Source organism: Microcebus murinus, chromosome 6, assembly GCF_040939455.1.
Source record: "Microcebus murinus isolate Inina chromosome 6, M.murinus_Inina_mat1.0, whole genome shotgun sequence".
NCBI classification, from domain to species: Eukaryota; Metazoa; Chordata; class Mammalia; order Primates; family Cheirogaleidae; genus Microcebus; species Microcebus murinus.
In genome coordinates, this window is record NC_134109.1 from 111604617 (window position 1) to 111623954 (window position 19338).

General features: G+C 36.7%; 1 protein-coding gene across 2 annotated transcripts in view; it reads left to right on the plus strand.

Annotated features, from left to right (window-relative positions):
• ETFA (electron transfer flavoprotein subunit alpha) overlaps nt 1-19338 on the plus strand; it is a 75656-nt gene that overhangs the window by 9967 nt on the left and 46351 nt on the right. The window contains exons 2-8 of one of the 2 annotated variants that reach the window (XM_012739369.3): nt 4245-4391; nt 6750-6831; nt 6924-7006; nt 11252-11351; nt 13398-13508; nt 14527-14628; nt 15631-15699. In XM_012739369.3, coding sequence (XP_012594823.1) covers nt 4245-4391; nt 6750-6831; nt 6924-7006; nt 11252-11351; nt 13398-13508; nt 14527-14628; nt 15631-15699 — 694 coding nt within the window. The remainder of the gene's footprint in view (nt 1-4244; nt 4392-6749; nt 6832-6923; nt 7007-11251; nt 11352-13397; nt 13509-14526; nt 14629-15630; nt 15700-19338) is intronic. The other variant, XM_076004583.1, reaches the window with a different exon arrangement.

The window sequence follows — 19338 nt, forward strand, 5'->3', positions numbered from 1 at the left end:
AGTAGCAATGTTTGAAGAAGATTCCTTTCTGGGCAATTGCCTTATTAGGTATTTCAGTAGTTATGTTAAATGTTGAAGAACTTGGCTCCTTTTCCTCCCATAACTATTGTTAAAAGAGGGTCCTAAAGTGTAGACAGGCAATGGTCATAAGATAATAAAATGTAAAATATTTTCCTTTAAAACCTTTTCAGGCCGGGCGCTGTGGCTCACGCCTGTAATCCTAGCTCTTGGGAGGCCGAGGCGGGCGGATTGCTCAAGGTCAGGAGTTCAAAACCAGCCTGAGCAAGAGCAAGACCCCGTCTCTACTATAAACAGAAAGAAATTAATTGGCCAACTGATATATATATATAAAAAATTAGCCGGGCATAGTGGCGCATGCCTGTAGTCCCAGCTACTCGGGAGGCTGAGGCAGAAGGATTGCTTGAGCCCAGGAGTTTGAGGTTGCTGTGAGCTAGGCTGACGCCACGGCACTCACTCTAGCCTGGACAACAAAGTGAGACTCTGTCTCAAAAAAAAAAAAAAAACAAAACCTTTTCAGTATTAGACATGTACTTTTTGACTCTCTAGTCATATTCGGTACCACTCTTCTACTTAAAATAGGATTTTAGAGTTACAGAACTTTTAGAGCTGGAAAAGAGGCCTTTGACTTATTTTTCTTTTCTTTTTGATCAGTGCTATTTTTTTTTAAACCAGGAGAATATTTGCCCAATGAAATCTTACAGGAATGATCTATATATAAAATAGCTAAAAATGATGGTGCTTTGATGGGAGCTGGTAATTAAGAACTCAAATGCTGGAGTCAGACTATCTGGACTTAGAATAGCCTGGCTCTGCTCCCTACCTGTGTAGCCACTGAGCACTTCCTCATCTGTAAAGTCAGGGTAATGATAGTACCCGCATCATAGAAATTTTATGAGTTTTAAATAAGATACTATGTATAAAACTGCTTAGTATAGTGCTCTATCAGTGTTAATTTGGTTAAAGCATAGCTGGGGGGCCATTCTAGCTGCCCTACATGGCTGGTCCCCACCTTATCCTATGTGGTGACTCCAGAGCTGCCTTCCTGTAACGATTTCATGGAGTATAATTTGAAATCTCCAATCTAGTTCATCGCCCTCAATTTGCCAGTGAAGAAACTGGGCTCTAGACTGAGGAATGACATTTTAAAGGTCACGGACTAATTTATTCTGCTCTAGGCTCCATGCAACCTTTAATGCTGAATTAAGCTGCATAACCATGCCTAAATGCTCCAACTTCTCTCTAGGTGGTAACTGAGAAATTGAAGGTAGAACACTGAGTTAGAAGGAAGCTTAATATTTTAAAAATTATAAAGGAGTCAATTAATAATATAGAGTGCCTTTATGTTGTATATAATGGTTAGTAAAAATTGATATCTGAGTGGCTACTTAAATATATTCTTTTGCTGTTCACTGTTATAAATCTAATTTTAAGCAGTCTTCTAAAAAGAATATACAATCTCCCACTGGAAGTTCTAAAAAGCTTGACAGTTCCTTATATCTACTCAGTTTATCTTTTGATAGAACTATAATTTAAAGCAAATATTTGCCTTCTGCTACCAAATCTTGGATTTATTCTTCAAATAGGAATCTCATAATTTTTATGATAAATGATTTGTGAAACATAATCAAAAATATAGTATCTGATACATATTGGTAATAAATAGTTTGTTACTGGCAATTCTTAAATAATAAATTATGCCATTGGGTCTTAATTACAAAGTCCTTTACTAGATACGGTGCTCTTCTTATTAAAAAAGAAAACAGTACCATGTAATTAATTCTATTAATAGTGATGTATATTGGAAAAGAAACATTGTGTTAGATTCTGAGGATACAAAAATGAATAGGCATGACATTTGCTTTCTAAGAACTTTCATTCTATCCCAGGAATTGGAAATTGTTGTAAATTGCTACAACTTTTCTGAAGAACACTGTGTGTTAGTCATTATCAGAATCCTTAAAAGTATGCCTTATCTCTTGATCTAACACTTCTAGGAATATGTCATAGGAAAAGAATCTTAAGATGTGCATTAAGATTTCTACTCTTACTCTTTCTACTCTTAACTTTACCGTATCCTTTTTTGAGAAAATTTTTATTTGTAAAGAAGAAAAAGTTATACAAATAGGTACATGATTTGGCAGCAACAAAAGTTTCATTTTCTCCCCTGTCCTTGCTCCCTTTGCATAAAAAAAAGGGAGGAAAAGGACAAGAAACGTCATCCATTGCTACATAATGCAGTGATTCCTTTCTCTGGCATATCCTACAATGGTGTCCTCCTTTTCCTCCTCCCACCCTCAGAGTGGTGTGGGTCTGGAGGTATTCCTACCCCTGGGGTTCTCTGTGGGATTGAGTTCATTGGGAGAAGAGGGGGTTTAGAGTGCTGGATAGAAGGTTGGGGATGAAGTAGTGGTAGATAGTCCAGGGAAAGGAAGGTCTCTATCTTGTTGAGGGGTGCATAGAATCTGGCTTTGTCTCCTATGGATGAGAGCAGCCAGAGTAAAGTCTGGCCAGGTTCCAATCAGAAGACCAGAAGGACCTCTCGTCTGTTGTGGGTGAGTGTGAGGATGTGGCTATAAGGATGATCTCTCATTGTTTATAATAAAAAAGTCGCTAATAACCCAAATGTCTGCAGAAACTTCTTAAACTGATATGCCCATATACTATGCAGAGAAAAAGGTAAAGAATATTAAAATACAGCAATTGATATTTATAATTGAAAAAAAACATACCTTATAAAAGCTGTATAGTAATTGTGTAACCAGCACCATTGTCCTGTACCAGGCTTCCTTTCATTCATACCCTTCCTTGTAAGTTTCCATCTCTGGGTAAATTTCATACTGTGCTCTCTTCACTCCAACTCTGGAGTTTAAGATTATTACCAAATTAAGCCACACAACCATGCCACTTGACCTATAGTACCTCTTTTTCTCATTTCTGTTTTCCACAAGGGTAATTCTAAAATTTCTTCTTTCCTCATGCCGGTGGTGCCATTCCTCATCTTTTCACATGACAGGAATACCTAAACTTCTTTCCTCTCCTCCGGTTGGCTCTGTATTTCACGACCTATAGCCTTCAATGGTTTGGATCTCTTCACTATTTGAAAAACTGTTCTATCTTATAATTGTATATGACCCAGTCTTATTTCCTGTGGAATCTTTGAACATAGGGACCATTTCTTGGTCATCCTTTGTGTTCCTGGTATTTGAAATTATTCCAGATGACCATGAATGATTGGTGGTCTCTTGTTAGTTCGCAGTAGACAGGGCTGGATATTACTTGTCTGCAAGTTTCCTTTTTTTTAAATTTAGTAGCATATTTGAACAGTTGAAACCCCAGGAAAATTACTGTTTAGTGTCATATTTTAAAAACAGATTTTCATTATCAATTATTGGTATTAATTGCATTTTGCCTGAAGCAATAGAAATCAACTTTAGTAATTTATTTATTTATTTATTTTTTTTTTTTGCGACAGAGTCTCACTTTGTTGTCCAGGCTAGAGTGAGTGCCGTGGCGTCAGCCTAGCTCACAGCAACCTCAAACTCCTGGGCTTGAGTGATCCGTCTGCCTCAGCCTCCCGAGTAGCTGGGACTACAGGCATGCGCCACCATGCCCGGCTAATTTTTTATATATATATCAGTTGGCCAATTAATTTCTTTCTATTTATAGTAGAGACGGGGTCTCGCTCTTGCTCAGGCTGGTTTTGAACTCCTGACCTTGAGCAATCCACCCGCCTCGGCCTCCCAAGAGCTAGGATTACAGGCGTGAGCCACAGCGCCCGGCCTTAGTAATTTATTTTGAACCCATGTCTTCTGGATATACTATACTCCTTAGTAGCAGTATAGTATGTAACTGAATGTTATTGGTAGTAGAATTTGACCAATTCCTATTTAGGTAATTAATATGTTCTCTCTAAAGATTTTAAATTTAGCTATATAGCAGTTTCTCATTAGACATAGATTAGTGGGAAAGTTGTTTTGGAATAATTAAATTATTTTTAACGATAGAAAGCTAATTTGCATTTTTAGTTTTTATTAGGTAAGAGAATTAGTAGTACAGTGATAGACACAAATAGCTCAATTTTTGCTATTGAGTATTTTAATACATAAATTTATAGAATTGAATATTGTCTACAGAATAGTTTTCTTTAAAGCACACATGCTTAACAATTAGAGAAAAAAACCTAAGATATTCTTTTCCTTTTTTCCCCCCTTTTCTCTTTTTAGGCTTCGTTGCTACGATTTCAGAGTACCCTGGTAATAGCTGAGCATGCAAATGATTCCCTAGCACCCATTACTTTAAATACCATCACTGCAGCCAAAAGTCTTGGAGGTGAAGTGTCCTGCTTAGTAGCTGGAACCAAATGTGACAAGGTGAGAAATTTTTAAGGTCAGCCATAGCAAATATAATCTCCATCAAAAGACAGGGAAAGATAGCAACAAAGAATTATGCTGAGTACTATAACCCAAACTGGGCTGTAATCCTCATTAAATGGCCACTGTCACAATCATTACTATGTGTGAAAAAGGAACTAAAAGGTTTGCTCACTAAGCATTTTATCTTTTGAAATGAAGTAGAATACTTGATTTAGTTCCACTGACACCATCATGTGCCATCAGGTACCACGTAGAATGATAGTATTTGAGTCCTCTTAGAGGTTAATAGCTGATCCCATTTTTGTATTGATGAATATACTTGCTAATTGCTTCTAATTCCTGAAAGTGGTAAATCTGGACAAAGTATTATGGGTGTTAATTTTTAATTGGTAGAAGAATTCAAATGTAAGTATTAATCTTTCCAAACTGTAGCTGGTACTAAAAGACATTTTTGTTTTTTGTTGTTGTTGAAGTAAGACGACGATAGCTTTGGAAAGTAACCCCCTGAAAAGGTGCTATAGTATGGTTTGCAGGGTCTGTGCCACTGGGCTGAAGTATGTAGTAGATGATTGCTTATGTTAAGCTTCCACAATTTGAGCCAGTTCCCTCTCACGTGAGCGTGTAGTTGGGGGCTTAAACCTCACAGAGGAATAAATCTGGAAAGAGTATATTTCTTTTTTAGAGGATTTTATTTATTTTGTATTGACTGATGCAGAACATGTGATAATGTAGGTTCAGAATGCTAGTGTTGCTTTTGTCTAATTTCTTTTTTTTTTTTCATTTCGGCATATTATGGGGGTACAAATGTTAACGTTATGTATATTGCCCTTGGACACCCCCCCCTTACCCATCTAATTTCTTAAATGAAAATCCATTATCTTACTTAAAAGAATGTATTCTAGCAGATTTAGGATTAGTTATGTGGATTTCTTTACCCACTAATAGCTACTGAATCTTTTTCAGTTGATATTAACCATAACATATGATGATATGGCTAAACTATCTTCTTTGGTTGCTCTGTCTTCAGATATATACAAATTCTGTATTTGTTTTGCTGTGATTTTAAATAATTATTGTAATATTAGTTTTAAAATATTTGAAATAATTTATTTATACTATTTTGAGAAAAAACAGAAATCATCTCTGCTCTGTTACAATCTTGTCATGTCACATTCTAATTTTAAAGAAAAACAGCTAGTACCTGTATAAAGAGACTATTAATAGCCTTTCTTTAGCTATTTATTGTAAACAAGTAAGTCTTCTGTGGAGTACCAGAAGTTTTTGCCAATAAAGGAAAAGATAGTTTCAATGGGAAAATTCTGTCCCGTTTTATATCCCAGACTGCTATACTGCTTTGCAGTTAGTTTTTTAAATTGGAAATTCTCTTAGAGAAAGTGAATGTATCCTCTGTGGTGTAAGATGGTGTGCTGGAGAATGCTTGTTTCAGCAGAGGTACTTTTGCATCATATCTTTTCTTCAGTGAATATTGTTGCAACCTTACAGTCCTTTGAAGAGGGCAGGAGGCACAGCCTTTTGCTGTGCCTGAATCAGTGTGGAGGTAAACAAGGAGACAGAAGATAATGTGACTGACAGGACTCTGCTAAAGCAGAAACCATTCCTACTATCTTAGAGATACTTACAAAGGGGAATCTAATTGCCTTCTGTATACAGAAAGAAAATCTGAGTAGTCAGAAAGTTTTCTCAGAACCCCATCCTGATTCCAAACAGGAAAATGAGGAATTAAAAGAGAAAATATTTGGCTTTGTCATAGATAAATAGATGTATATGGGCAGGGATTCAGTGGTTGACAATGGGCTGTTAAATAAGATTTTCTTTATTGACCAGGATTATTAATTTTAATACCAGCAGAAATTATTATTGCCAAGTCAAGTGCAATAGACTGCAAACTAGGATGCTTAAGTCCTGTTCTTTGCCTCTAGGAAACCCTAAGTCTAAAATGTATTGTTGTGTTATTATTGCAGGAGAGAGAATCCCATTTTCACTATTTCTAAAATGATGAACCTACACTTGCATCGAACCAAAAGTAAAAAGCAGTTTACAACTAAACTTGAATAAAGAGCCATGTTGATTTTGGTTTGTCAATTAGTACTTTTCAAAGCAGGAATTTTTGTTGAAATTCATGTAGTAGGAGTATGTAAAGTCAATGGGAAGTAAGATCTATTGGCATAAGCTATTCTTTGTTAGGAAATATTTTTTAATTTCTAGGTAGCCCTTTTGCTAATAAGAGTGATTTTTATAGTTATTAAGATTTTATGCTCTATTGAAATTTGTAGTGGTGGCTCTATTTGTATGTATCTGATAGATGGATAACTAGGAATTATCTTTTAATCACAGGTGACACAAGATCTCTGTAAAGTAGCAGGTGTAGCAAAAGTTCTGGTGGCTCAACACGATGCATACAAAGGCCTCCTTCCAGGTGAGGTTTTCCAGTGGCACAAATGTAGTGTCTAAATTATGCTGAAATATAAGAACATGAAAATATTATGAAATGTTGTATTTCATTCTCAGAGGAACTGACGCCATTGATTTTGGCAACTCAGAACCAGTTCAATTACACACACATCTGTGCTGGAGCATCTGCCTTTGGAAAGGTGAGAAGACTGAGGATGTGAAATCTGATGTCACTATTTTGAAGGGTTAGATTTCATTGTGCCAAAAATGTACAACACACTTTGTTTAGTTAGCCAATCCCGATTTATCTGAATCAATGTGGTAGTTTTTCTAAAATTCTTTCAAGATTTTATCATAATCTCTGTTAGAACACCATTTTCAGGTTTTTAAATTTTTTTGTGGAGAAAACTAGGCTATTTTAAATTATCTTTGTTTAAAAATAGTATTGAGTTTTGTGTGCATATGTGTGAGAATGTTATTCATATTAGTAGCCATCTTAGAAGATGGTTTATTTGAGTGGCTGATGAATATTTAGAAAGGTCAAGTTCTATCTATGTGAGGAATTTGGAAAGGGCTGTATGGTTGTTGAAGATACTCTTAGGGTCAAGAAAGCTATAATCTGATCATGCGCACTGTGGTGTGTCTGAAGGTGAAGTTAAAAAGGAGGGGTAAAAGGAGCGCAAGATGAGCAATTTATCAGAAGACCTTTCTTGCTTTCTCTGTGGCCACAGGTGTTAATCCTAACTCCATTTTCTTTTATTTCATTTTTAATCTGTAGTTTTTAGTCTTTGTTTTTACTTGGAAAAACTATAAAGTAAGTTGTACACAAATATGTCCATATTAGAAAGGATGCATACGGTACAGCAGTATGTAGAGCAGGGTGTCAAAGTCCTACCTTCTGATTTCCATCTCTTCCCTTTTCAGGAGTACAGCTGTTAACAATTGTATGTTCTTTTATGCCTCTTTCTATGGATTTTAAAATCATTGCATGTACAAATATGCATTTTTTACTTCTAAAATAGGATAATATAGCATGCATTGTTTTGTGACTAGTGGCTTTTATTTAAGAGTATGAGTTGAAAATATGTCTATCTCTTTAAATTTATTTTTAACTTAGTTAATTTAATTTTATCTATCTATTTATTTTCAGAGATGAGGTCTCGCTATGTTGCCTAGGCTAGCCTTGAACTCCTGGGCTCAAGTGATCATATGGCCTCAGCCTCCCAAATAGCTGGGACTACAGGCATGCACTATTATGCCTGGCTTGTGTCTTTTTCTGTGGCTGCATAATAGTCTATATTTAGCCAAGGACAGTTAGCTTGTTTCTAGTTTTTTGCATTTATAAATTTTGCTGCAAGGAAACATCCCTGTGCATATATGTTTGTATATATGTGTTGGGATTTATTTAGAATAGAGTTTTAGAAATGAGTTTGCTAAATCAAAGGCTGTATGGTTTAAAAATTTTGATACATACTGCTAAATTTCCAACACTTGCTATTATATATTTTAATACTTTTTCCCCTAATCTGATGGGTGAAAAGATCTTTGTGGACCATTCCATCTCTGAGAGTTTTGATTCTATGTTGGATGATTTAAAATATTTCATGGGTCTTGATCTTCTGTGGTGACAGTTCACTTAAAAGACTGTTAGACCAAGAATGGGTGTGTGTTGTGTCTTATTATTATAGATTTTAGTAGTCTGGACTTGATTGCTGTCTTGTAACAGGTGGGAATTTTCAGAATAAGGGTCATAATAGTAGCTGATTCTGCAGCCTGTGAATGGGTTTGGAATGAGAAAGAGTCCATCAGAAGAAGCTAAACAATTTGCTCTATTACAGTCCTTTACCAGCTGTGGTTTTCGCATAACACACTTTTGTACTGGTATGCTAGAATTTTAAAATCTGTTGGTTTTTTTGTTCATGAAAAGAACACAATAGTTATTGCTTCTCCACCTAGAAACCATGTGGTCAAGCCTATTGGGTAGTATATATTTTTTAAGAGATAGATATCTGTGTACCATCCACCCTCTCAGAACATTTAGCTGGAAGATCAGATCCAGAAAAATATATCTTTAAACACCATGGTAAATTATTTTCAGGATATGCTAAAATAAAACGAAGGTTAATGAAAGTACAAAAGACACTAAATTTTAACCTATTTAAGAAGTTCTAAAACTTTAAAAAGAGGCACAGTCTGTATAACACAGAATTTGTAAGAGAATCTGCTTATCCAGATAATAATATTAAAGTAGTAATTCCTTAACAGTTAAAGAAGGTGGTTCAGGCTGGGTGCGGTGGCTCACGCCTGTAATCCTAGCACTCTGGGAGGCCAAGGCGGGTGGATTGCTCGAGGTCAGGAGTTTGAAACCAGCCTGAGCTAGAGCGAGACCCCGTCTCTACTATAAATAGAAAGGAATTAATTGGCTAACTAATATATATAGGAAAAAAATATTAGCCGTGCATAGTGGCGCATGCCTGTAGTCCCTGCTACTGGGGAGGCTGAGGCAGCAGGATTGCTTGAGCCCAGGAGTTTGAGGTTGCTGTGAGCTAGGCTGACGCCATGGCATTCACTCTAGCCTGGGCAACAAAGTGAGACTCTGTCTCAAAAAAAAAAAAAAAAAAAAAAAGAAGGTGGTTCAGGAAAGAGTTACTTACTGAAGCAGGCTTTAAATACTGACAAATCTGTTTTTAAAAGTAGATATCTTCTAAACCTCTTATTTACCAAGTTAGAGCTTTATTTAATGGATCTTTTTTTTTTTTGAGACAGAGTTTTGCTCCGTTGCATAGCTCATAGCTCACTGCAACCTCAAACTCCTGGGCTCAAGTGGTCCTCCTGGCTCAGCCTTCCAAGTAGCTGGGACTATAGTTGTGCACTACCATACTCAGCTAATTTTTAAAGTTTTTATAAAGATGGAGTCTTGCTGTTGCCCATGCTGGTCTCTAACTCCTGGCCTCAAGTGATCTTTCCTCCTTTGCCTCCTAAAGTGCTGTAATTACAGGCATGAGCCATCACACCCAGACTGTTTCATGGAATTTTAATTAATCCAAACCTTTTATTTTATGTGAGATCTTAATTTTTCTTATGTGGTTTTACAAAGTATAGCACTTTTCAGAAATTTTTTTGTCATGGTTGGAAAAAAATTACTATATAATGTAGGTAATGATAAAATGAAAATTAGAAAACCTTTCCTATTGGCAATAAAGCAGGAGGGAAATTGATTCAGGCTGTCAACAGTTGTTAGCATCAACTTATATAGAAGTACTTATTAGATACAGGGTGGGGACATGAGAGAAACAGAAGAAACAAAACTTCTGCCTTTGGGGGTGCTTATAAATCTTATTGAAGATTATATAGTGTGTATATTAAAATTATTTTAAAACAAAACACATATTAGTGCTAATTAGTATAGTATAATTGTATACAAATGTGGGAGGATGCAGAATAAAGGAGTAATTACAGGATAATACTCAGAGCAGTGTTAGAGAACAGAGAGAGTTTGGGGGCAGAGTGGGAGAGTGTGCCAGCAAGAGGCACTTCAAATCACCTCAAGTTCAGGAGGTGCCATGGAATAAACTCTGTGTAGAAAGCAGTATAGAATTCCGTTTTTCTGTTTATATAGTAAAAAGCAACGTTTTACTTTTTAAAATACATTTATATTATCTGAAAGAACTGAGTCCGGCAAGTATGGATATTCAGTCTTCATAACTGACTCTCCTCTGTTTTAGAGCCTGGAGTCATAGAACTTTAGCCCAGAGGTGTAGAGATTCTCTTGCCCTCATTGCGATATGAAGTAACTGAGACCTGGGAATTGTGACTTCCCCAGGATCCCTGCTAGTGAGAACAAAGTTAGCACATGTGTCTATTTCAGAGATGTTATATGCATACACAGGTAAAAGCATATCAATTTATTTTTGTTGCTGTTTTTATACATACTACGTAGCTTGTTCTTCAGATTAGTGTCGATCTTTTTTTATGCAACATCAATTTAAACAACAGGTGAAATGTCTGCTTTGAAATTTTTTCTTTCATATACAATTAAGTAAATATATACAAGTATCTTTTTCAATATTTCAGGATTTCACTACTCTTCTAAATTTTTTTCTCTTTTGTTACCTAAATTCAATAATCTAAAACCATCACACTTTGTAATTGATGTTTATTAAAGTAGCTCTCATATCATATAACTCAACATACTGAGTTAAAATGGCTTATTACTATAAAACTCATAAAGCTTAACATAGAGTAATGATAGGCACTCACTTAATCTCAAAGACTTTTCAAAAGGTTGTGCTTGAAGTTGTAGTATGTCCAAAGATGCATGTGAAATATAAAATATTTGAATTATGATTTCTATGGAATATGCATTTGGAAGATGTCATTGCTGACAGTTTATAGCCATCCTCCAGTGTGTATGTATGTAACTCACTGCTTATTTTGCTTTTTAGAACCTTTTGCCCAGAGTAGCAGCCAAACTTGATGTTGCCCCAGTTTCTGATATCATTGCAATTAAGTCACCTGACACATTTGTGAGAACTATTTATGCAGGTGAGTACCCAAGAAAGGTAATTAATCAACATGTTAAATTTTAGTAAAAAGCAGGCCGGGCGCGGTGGCTCACGCCTGTAATCCTAGCTCTCTGGGAGGCCGAGGCGGGCGGATTGCTCAAGGTCAGGAGTTCAAAACCAGCCTGAGCAAGAGCAAGACCCCATCTCTACTATAAATAGAAAGAAATTAATTGGCCAACTGATATATATATAAAATTAGCCGGGCATGGTGGCACATGCCTGTAGTCCCAGCTACTCGGGAGGCTGAGGCAGTAGGATCGCTTGAGCCCAGGAGTTTGAGGTTGCTGTGAGCTAGACTGACGCCACGGCACTCACTCTAGCCTGGACAACAAAGCAAGACTCTGTCTCAAAAAAAAAAAAAAAAAAAATTTAGTAAAAAGCAGAAATTAATCTTGTAGATTGAATTTTATTTATTTACTTATTTTTAATTTATTTTAAGAGATGGGGTCTCACTCTTGCTTAGGCTGGTCTCAAACTCCTGAGCTCAAGAGATCTTCTTGTCTTGGCCTCCCAGAGTGCTAGGTTATAGGCATGAGCCACCACGCCCAGCCCATACTCTTGTATATAGGATTTTAAAACAAGCCATTTAGTTGCTTTAAATGAACCATCTTCAAGGTCTCTGAGAAAAATCTCAGTCTAGAATTGCTGCTGGCCCATGACATGGCATTCTCTCTGGTAGATCCTGAACACAGTTCTTTCCTGCCTGGTTATTCAGTTTTCAGAGTGAGATTTTTTTCAGTGGTCAATAAAAATTAGATTCATTATTCAATATATATTTTTAAGTGACATCTAGAAAAGTAAAACTTTTTTTCTATTTAATTGTATTCTCAGTCTTTGCTTCTCCTACTCCCTTTCTATCTGTGTTAAGAAATTCATTTCAGTGTCTCTTTAGCTGATTGGTCTATTGCTAGGCACCATAGATCTCTGGTAGGATTGGAGAAGGCAATGAACTCTTTGTTCTTTCTGATTAAAGTTGTGTATTTCAGTATAGATGGTCAGTTCTCAAATCACACCTTTCATCTTCAGTAATGTTTGGGGGGAAATATTTGGTTATAGTTTAGTTCACTCTTAATGTGATTGCTAATCCATAAGAAATGTCTCAAATCCTTTAAAAATCTTGGTACATCCGTACTTGTTCTTAATGCCCTATCATGTTTTCATATATTTCTTATTTAGCATCCATAGTAGCTACATTTTTTTTTTTTTTTTTTTTGAGATAGTGTCTCACTCTGTTACTCAGTCTAGAGCAGCAGTCCACACACAACCTTTTTGGCACCAGGCACCAGTTTCATGGAAGACATTTTTTCCATGGACCCGGAGGTGGGGGAGTGGGCTGTTGGGGGTGGGGGAGAGTGGTGCAGAGCTCAGGCAGTGATGCATGGCCCATTTCCTAACACAGGGGTTTGGGGACCACAGGTCTATAGTACAGTGGCATGGATCATCATAGCTCACTGCAACCTAAAACTCCTGGGCTCAAGCGATCCTCCTGCCTCAGCCTCCAGAGTAGCTGGGACTACAGGCGTACACCACCATGCCTGGCTAATTTTTTAATTTTTGTGGAGATGAGGTATTACTATGTTGCCCCAGCTGGTTTCTAACTCCTGGCCTCAAGTGATCCTTATATTTTGACTTCCCAAAGTGCTAGGATTACAGACCTGAGCCACCATACCTGGTTATAGAAGCTACATTCGTACTAAGTTGTGGCAGCTCATATTTTTGAATTACGTATTATATTGTTTTTGGTGAAGGAAGCTTAGTTCCTATTCCTTTTAGGAAGAATGTACCTTCTTAGTGTGGCTGCCTGTTCCAGTTTCTTGCTTCTAGGCATATCAGCACCTGTCCTGTATTTAAAGACATCCACGGTTAAAATTAACTTGATATATTTCTGTACCATTATGGTCCTCTTTTTCCTATACTTAGTAGAGTTATAAAACAATGAATTCACAGTTATTTCTTGCCTTGTCTTTGTGAAGTAAATTCAAAGCCTCTGTTTTGTTGCTTTTTAAAAATAAATCGTATCTTTCAGGAAATGCTTTGTGTACAGTGAAGTGTGATGAGAAAGTGAAGGTGTTTTCTGTTCGAGGAACATCTTTTGAAGCTGCAACAACAAGTGAAGGTAGTGCTGGTTCAGAAAAGGGTGAGTGTTCATTTGGAGTTTTTTGTTTTTGTTTCTTATTTTTTTAGTTCGTAGATTCTATTTTTTTTTTTTTTTTTTTTTTTGAGACAGAGTCTCGCTTTGTTGCCCAGGCTAGAGTGAGTGCCGTGGCATCCTAGCTCACAGCAACCTCAAACTCCTGGGCTCGAGTGATCCTTCTGCCTCAGCCTCCCGGGTAGCTGGGACTACAGGCATGCGCCACCATGCCCGGCTAATTTTTTTTTTTTTATATATATATATCAGTTGGCCAATTAATTTCTTTCTATTTATAGTAGAGACGGGGTCTCGCTCTTGCTCAGGCTGGTTTTGAACTCCTGACCTTGAGCAATCCGCCCGCCTCGGCCTCCCAAGAGCTAGGATTACAGGCGTGAGCCACAGCGCCCGGCCCGTAGATTGTATTATAATAAGAGATGACCTCTGCTTAAATTCGTAATGCAGAGTATTTGAAATGAAAGCTCAATCTAAATGATATTTCCAAACTTATATAAAAATAAGAAATACTTATAATTTATGTCCTTTTCACATTATCTTTGGTACCTGGATAGCTGCTTTGGTAGATCAAGGGGGTGGGAGAGAGAGAACCCATTAAGATGAATATGTGATATTGACATTAAGGTTTTTTACTGTCATCACTTTTCCTATTATAATATTTGATTCAATATAATAGAATGTAATAATAATAAATGTATAGAGGGTATTGTGCTTTAACACATATAGTATTTTATCTGAACATAATATAAATATGGGTATTCAGTTTTTACAAATAGACTCAGAGAATTAAATAACTTCTCAGAAGTCATACAGCTAATGAGGTGAAGACTGGAATGTTGTTCCCTCAAGTCTTTTCACAGAAACAACGAGATTAGGAGCACAGAAAATTCACAATAATTAACAAACTTAAATTTCATGAAATTATATATTTGTGTGTTTCTGTTAAAAATAATCATTACAGAACTTGAAACCATAGTGATTGTTTTATTATATGTATCAATGTATGCAGCATCAAGTACTTCACCAGTGGGAATATCAGAGTGGCTTGACCAGAAATTAACGAAAAGTGATCGACCAGAGCTAATAGGTGCCAAAGTGGTGGTATCTGGTGGTAAGTGGAATATTAATTTTAAAAGATGATGGAAACTTAAAATACTTTGATTTTTTAAAGTAAATATTTGTATTTATTTTAGAGGGGCACAGATTTTTTCCCAATGTAAGAAGTTGGAAAGTTGCGAGTATTATTCCTGTTTTACCAATCAGGAAAGTGAAATTATGAGCATAATACACAATTTGGGCATTCTGTTGCACATCTAGTCACTGGTACCAGGGGAAGCATAGTATAAAATCTTGTGCATAGCTTTGCCACTGGTGTCATTTTATTATTGTTGGACTTCCATGTTATTTGTAGAGTATGGTTGGCTTCTGAATTACAGAAAGAAATGGCTTGAAATACCATTTTTAGCCTCCTGACTTTTCAAAAAAATAAAGACAGCTATGATTTTGAAATCCCCAAATTAAATATCAAACAATTTAAGCTTTTAAACAGCAAGTGGCATTGAGAAGAAATAATTTATTATTTTGAAAACATATATCTGACTCATTTATTCCAAGAAATGTTTATTGGTTATCTGTTCTATGACAGGCCTATTGCAAAGTGCTAGAGAAACAAAGATGAAAAGCAGAGTGTTCTTACTCTCAAAGAGTTTAAAGTCTAGTGGGATGACTTGCATTCAAATAACTTTATTCATTCATCCAGAGAATATTTATTGATCATCTACTATCTGTAGAATTTTGCTAAATACTGTAGATAATAGCAGTGACCAAGATAGATATGGATCCTGCAATTGAAGAGATTTTATTCTAGTGGAGAAACCTGATATTAAAGATTAGTCACACCATTAGTTAACTAGTTAATTACAGTGGGGTTGAATGCTTTGTAGGAGAAGTATAGGAGTATAGTAGAAGTCAGAAAAGGTTTTACAGAGGAGGTGGCATGCTTAACATGGCAGTGATGTAATTTGAAAATTTACTCAAGTATACAGTGTAGCACAGTTTTTATAGAATGGCGTTTATGCTTGCTTAATTTGTTTTTTTCATCTTTTTAAATGAGGCCGGGGTTTGAAGAGTGGAGAGAACTTTAAGCTGTTATATGACTTGGCAGATCAACTGCATGCTGCAGGTAAAGTTCTTTTCCTTGGTAGAAAGCTGTTCCCTTTTTGTTGGAAATATTTTTTCCTTCCTTCTTTCATTTATGTATAAGTCACTCCAGGACACAAATTAATTTGCTTTCTGTGGTTTTCAGTTTTTCTCTCTGAAACACTTTTTCTCAGCCTCCAACTAAGTGGGGTAGCATTCAGTGAGGGTAGGGTTTCCTAGTACTTTTTAGTTATCTATATGATACTCTTATATTTGCCAAAATCCTAGTAGTTGTTTGGATTTTTTTCTGATTTTTAAAATAATGAAATGTTAGCTTTGGTGCTTACTTCAGATTCAGAATACCCTGGTTTTTCCTCTTTTTGGTGTCTAATAGAAGTCTCTCCTATAAATAGAAATACATTTAAAGCTATTTTAAGGCCGATCCAAGTGCAGTGATGTTTATAATTAATTAACCTCCCTAGTTACAGATTCCTTTGTTCCTTTTCCACTGTCACTGTTTCACTTGACTGGCCTTAAAAATATATATATATGAAAAATTTCTTTAAAGGTATTTTAAAATTTTAGTTAACCATGTATAGGAAAGATGGAACCTATTATTAAAAGTGCATTGATAAGAATGGAATGATGTTTTTTGAAAAATAAAAATTGAGATAATTGATTGGTTTTTAATTATATAACTACTACATGAATATATCTTCTTTTTACAAAAATGTCCCAATTCTATTATCTCTCTCTCTTTTTTGAGAGTTTTGTATATAGGTTTTTTTTATGCTTTTCTATTACATAATATGTGTACTCAGAAATAGTAATAGTTTTCTCTGATTAAAGCTATGATACTGACTCTTTATGATCAGATGTTGATATTTCAGGATTTTTTTCATTGATTCATTCATTCACTAAACAAATATTTATCAAATGTCTGTTATTATATATAGCAGGTACTATTTTAGGTGCTAAGAAAATAGTAGTGAACAAAATAAATAAAATTCTCTGTCATTGTGGAAATTATAATACATTTCTATTTGGATGAGGCAGATACCTCGTATTAGTTTCTTTTGGCCACTGTAATAAATTACTACAGTCTTGCTGGCTTAAAGCAACCAAAAGTTTTTCTTTCTCAGTTCTGTGTTAAAATCAAAGTGTTGGCAGGGCCGTACTTCCTCCAGGGGCTCTAGGAGGTAATTTGTTCCTTTGCTCATCCAGCTTCTGATGGCTGCCCCAGTACTCCTCAGATTGTGGCCATTTCACTCCAGTCTCTGTCTATGTCTTCTTTCTTTCTTTCTTTTTTTTTTTTTGAGAAAGAGTCTCACTCTGTTGCCTGGGCTAGAGTGCCGTGGTGTCAGCCTAGCTCACAGCAACCTCAAACTCCTGGGCTCAAGCAGTCCTTCTGCCTCAGCCTCCTGAGTAGCTGGGACTACAGGCATGCACCACCATGTCCAGCTAATTTTTTTCCATATATATATATTAATTGGCTAATTAATTTCTTTCTATTTTTAATGGAGATGGGGTCTCGCTCTTGCTCAGGCTGGTCTCGAACTCCTGAGCTCAAACAATCTGCCTGGCTCCACCTCCCAGAGTGCTGGGATTACAGGCGTGAGCCCCTGTGCCCGGCCCTCTGCCTCTGTCTTCATGTCACCTTTTCTGTGTGTTGACTTCAAATTTCCTTCTGCATTCCTCTTATATAAGGTTCCATGTAAAGGCATTTGGGGCCCACTTAGCTAATCCAAGGTTAAGCTCCTTCTCAAGATCCTTAACTTTGTATCATATCCACTGCCAGATAGTAATACTCACAGCTGTTGGGGATTAGGAAGTGAATATATCATTGGAGGGGCCATTTTCCTGCCTACTACAGGTACTAAACACAATAAATTAGTAAATAACGTTAGAGAGTGATAAGTGCTACAGAGACTAATAGAACAGGAGGCGTATTGGAGGGGGAGCATTACAGTTTAAAATAAGGCAGTTAGAGTAGGTCTTAACAAGAAGGAGACATCCAAAGATTTGAAGAGGTGAGGAAGTGAGTGGTGAGGAGATCTGAGGCAGTATGTTTCAGGCAGGGGAACCAGTAAAGTGCAAAGAGCCTGTCTGAGACAGGAATGTGTCTTGCCTATTTGATGAATAGCAAGGAGGCCAGTGTTGGAATGGAAAGTGCAAAAGAGAAAGTAGCAAGAGGTAAAATTGGGAGGTAATAGGGGACTCTATCACACAGGGCCTTGTAGCACATTGTGAGGAGTTGGCTTTTCTCTGAGTGAAATAGGGAACCATTGGAAGGTTTGAACAGAAGGATGACATGATCTAACACATTTTTAAAGGATCACTTAGGCTGCAGTTTTGGGAATAAGCTGTAGGATGATAAGTACAGTAACAGGGAGATCAATTAGAAGGCTATTTCAGTCATCCAAGTGAGAGATACTGGTAGTTCGGACTGAGGTAGTAACAGTAGATGTGTAGAGAAGTGGTCAGTTTGGGGATACATATTTGAAGGTAGAGTCATCAGGATTTCCTGACAGATTGGATTTGGGTTATGACAGAAAATACTTGTCCTGGCAACTGGTAGGATAGAGTTGCCCTTAGCCAAGATGGGGAAGATCTCCAGTGGAGCAGTTTCCAGGGTGAGATCAAGAGTTCAGTTTTGGGGCATATTAAGTTTTGAGATTTCTAATAACAAACATCCAAATAGAGTGTCAGTTAAGCAGTTAGTATAAGAACATGGAGTTCATTGGAGAAGTTTGGGTTGGGGATATAAATTTGGGAATTGCATTTAGATGGTATTTGAAGCCATAAGACTGGATGAAATCACCAAGGGAATAAGTGAGAAAAGGGAGTCCCAGGCTGGGTGTGGTGGCACGCACCTGTAGTCACAGCTACTCAGGAGCCTGAGGCAGGAGGATCACTTGAGCTCAGGAGTTTGGGGCTGTAGTGTGCTATGATCGTGCCTATGAATAGCCACTGCACTCTAGCCTGTGCAACATAGCAAGACCCTGTCTCTTTAAAGAAAAAAATAAAAGGTCCCAGGACTAAGCCATAAACACTCTATGATTAAGAACTAAGGGAGAAAAGTATATAAAAGACTAAAAAGGACTGGTAAGTTACACAAGAAAACCAGGACAGCAACTGTGTTTTGGAACACAAGTGAAGTGTTTCACTGAGGAAAAGAGGGATCAACTATCTCAAATGCTGCTAATAGGTCAAGGCCAATTAAGTGACTATTGGATTGAACTACTTAGAGGTCATTGGTGACTTTGAGCAGTTTCAGTGGAATAGTGGAGTGGGTTCAAAAGAATGGTCCTAGGTAATGGTTACATGGCTGGTTCACTTTGTGATAAGCTATTGAGCAGTATATTTCTGTATGTCTATGTAGATTTTTAGAAATTTTAATAAGATTTTTAGAAAACAGAATGAGAGGGCTGGAATTGGAGACAGTGAATATAGACAACTCTTTAGAGGGATTTTGCTATATAGGGGAGCAGAGAAATGGACAAGCAGCTAGAAGGGGAGTGGGACCAACAGAGGCATTTTTAAAAGATGGGACAGTTAATAGAGAGCATGCTTATATGCTGATGGGAATGCTCCGGTAGAGAGGGAAAAATGAGTCATATAGGAGAGAGAAGGAAGAACTACTGGAGTGATGTCCTTGAGTCGACAGAACAGAATGTCTACA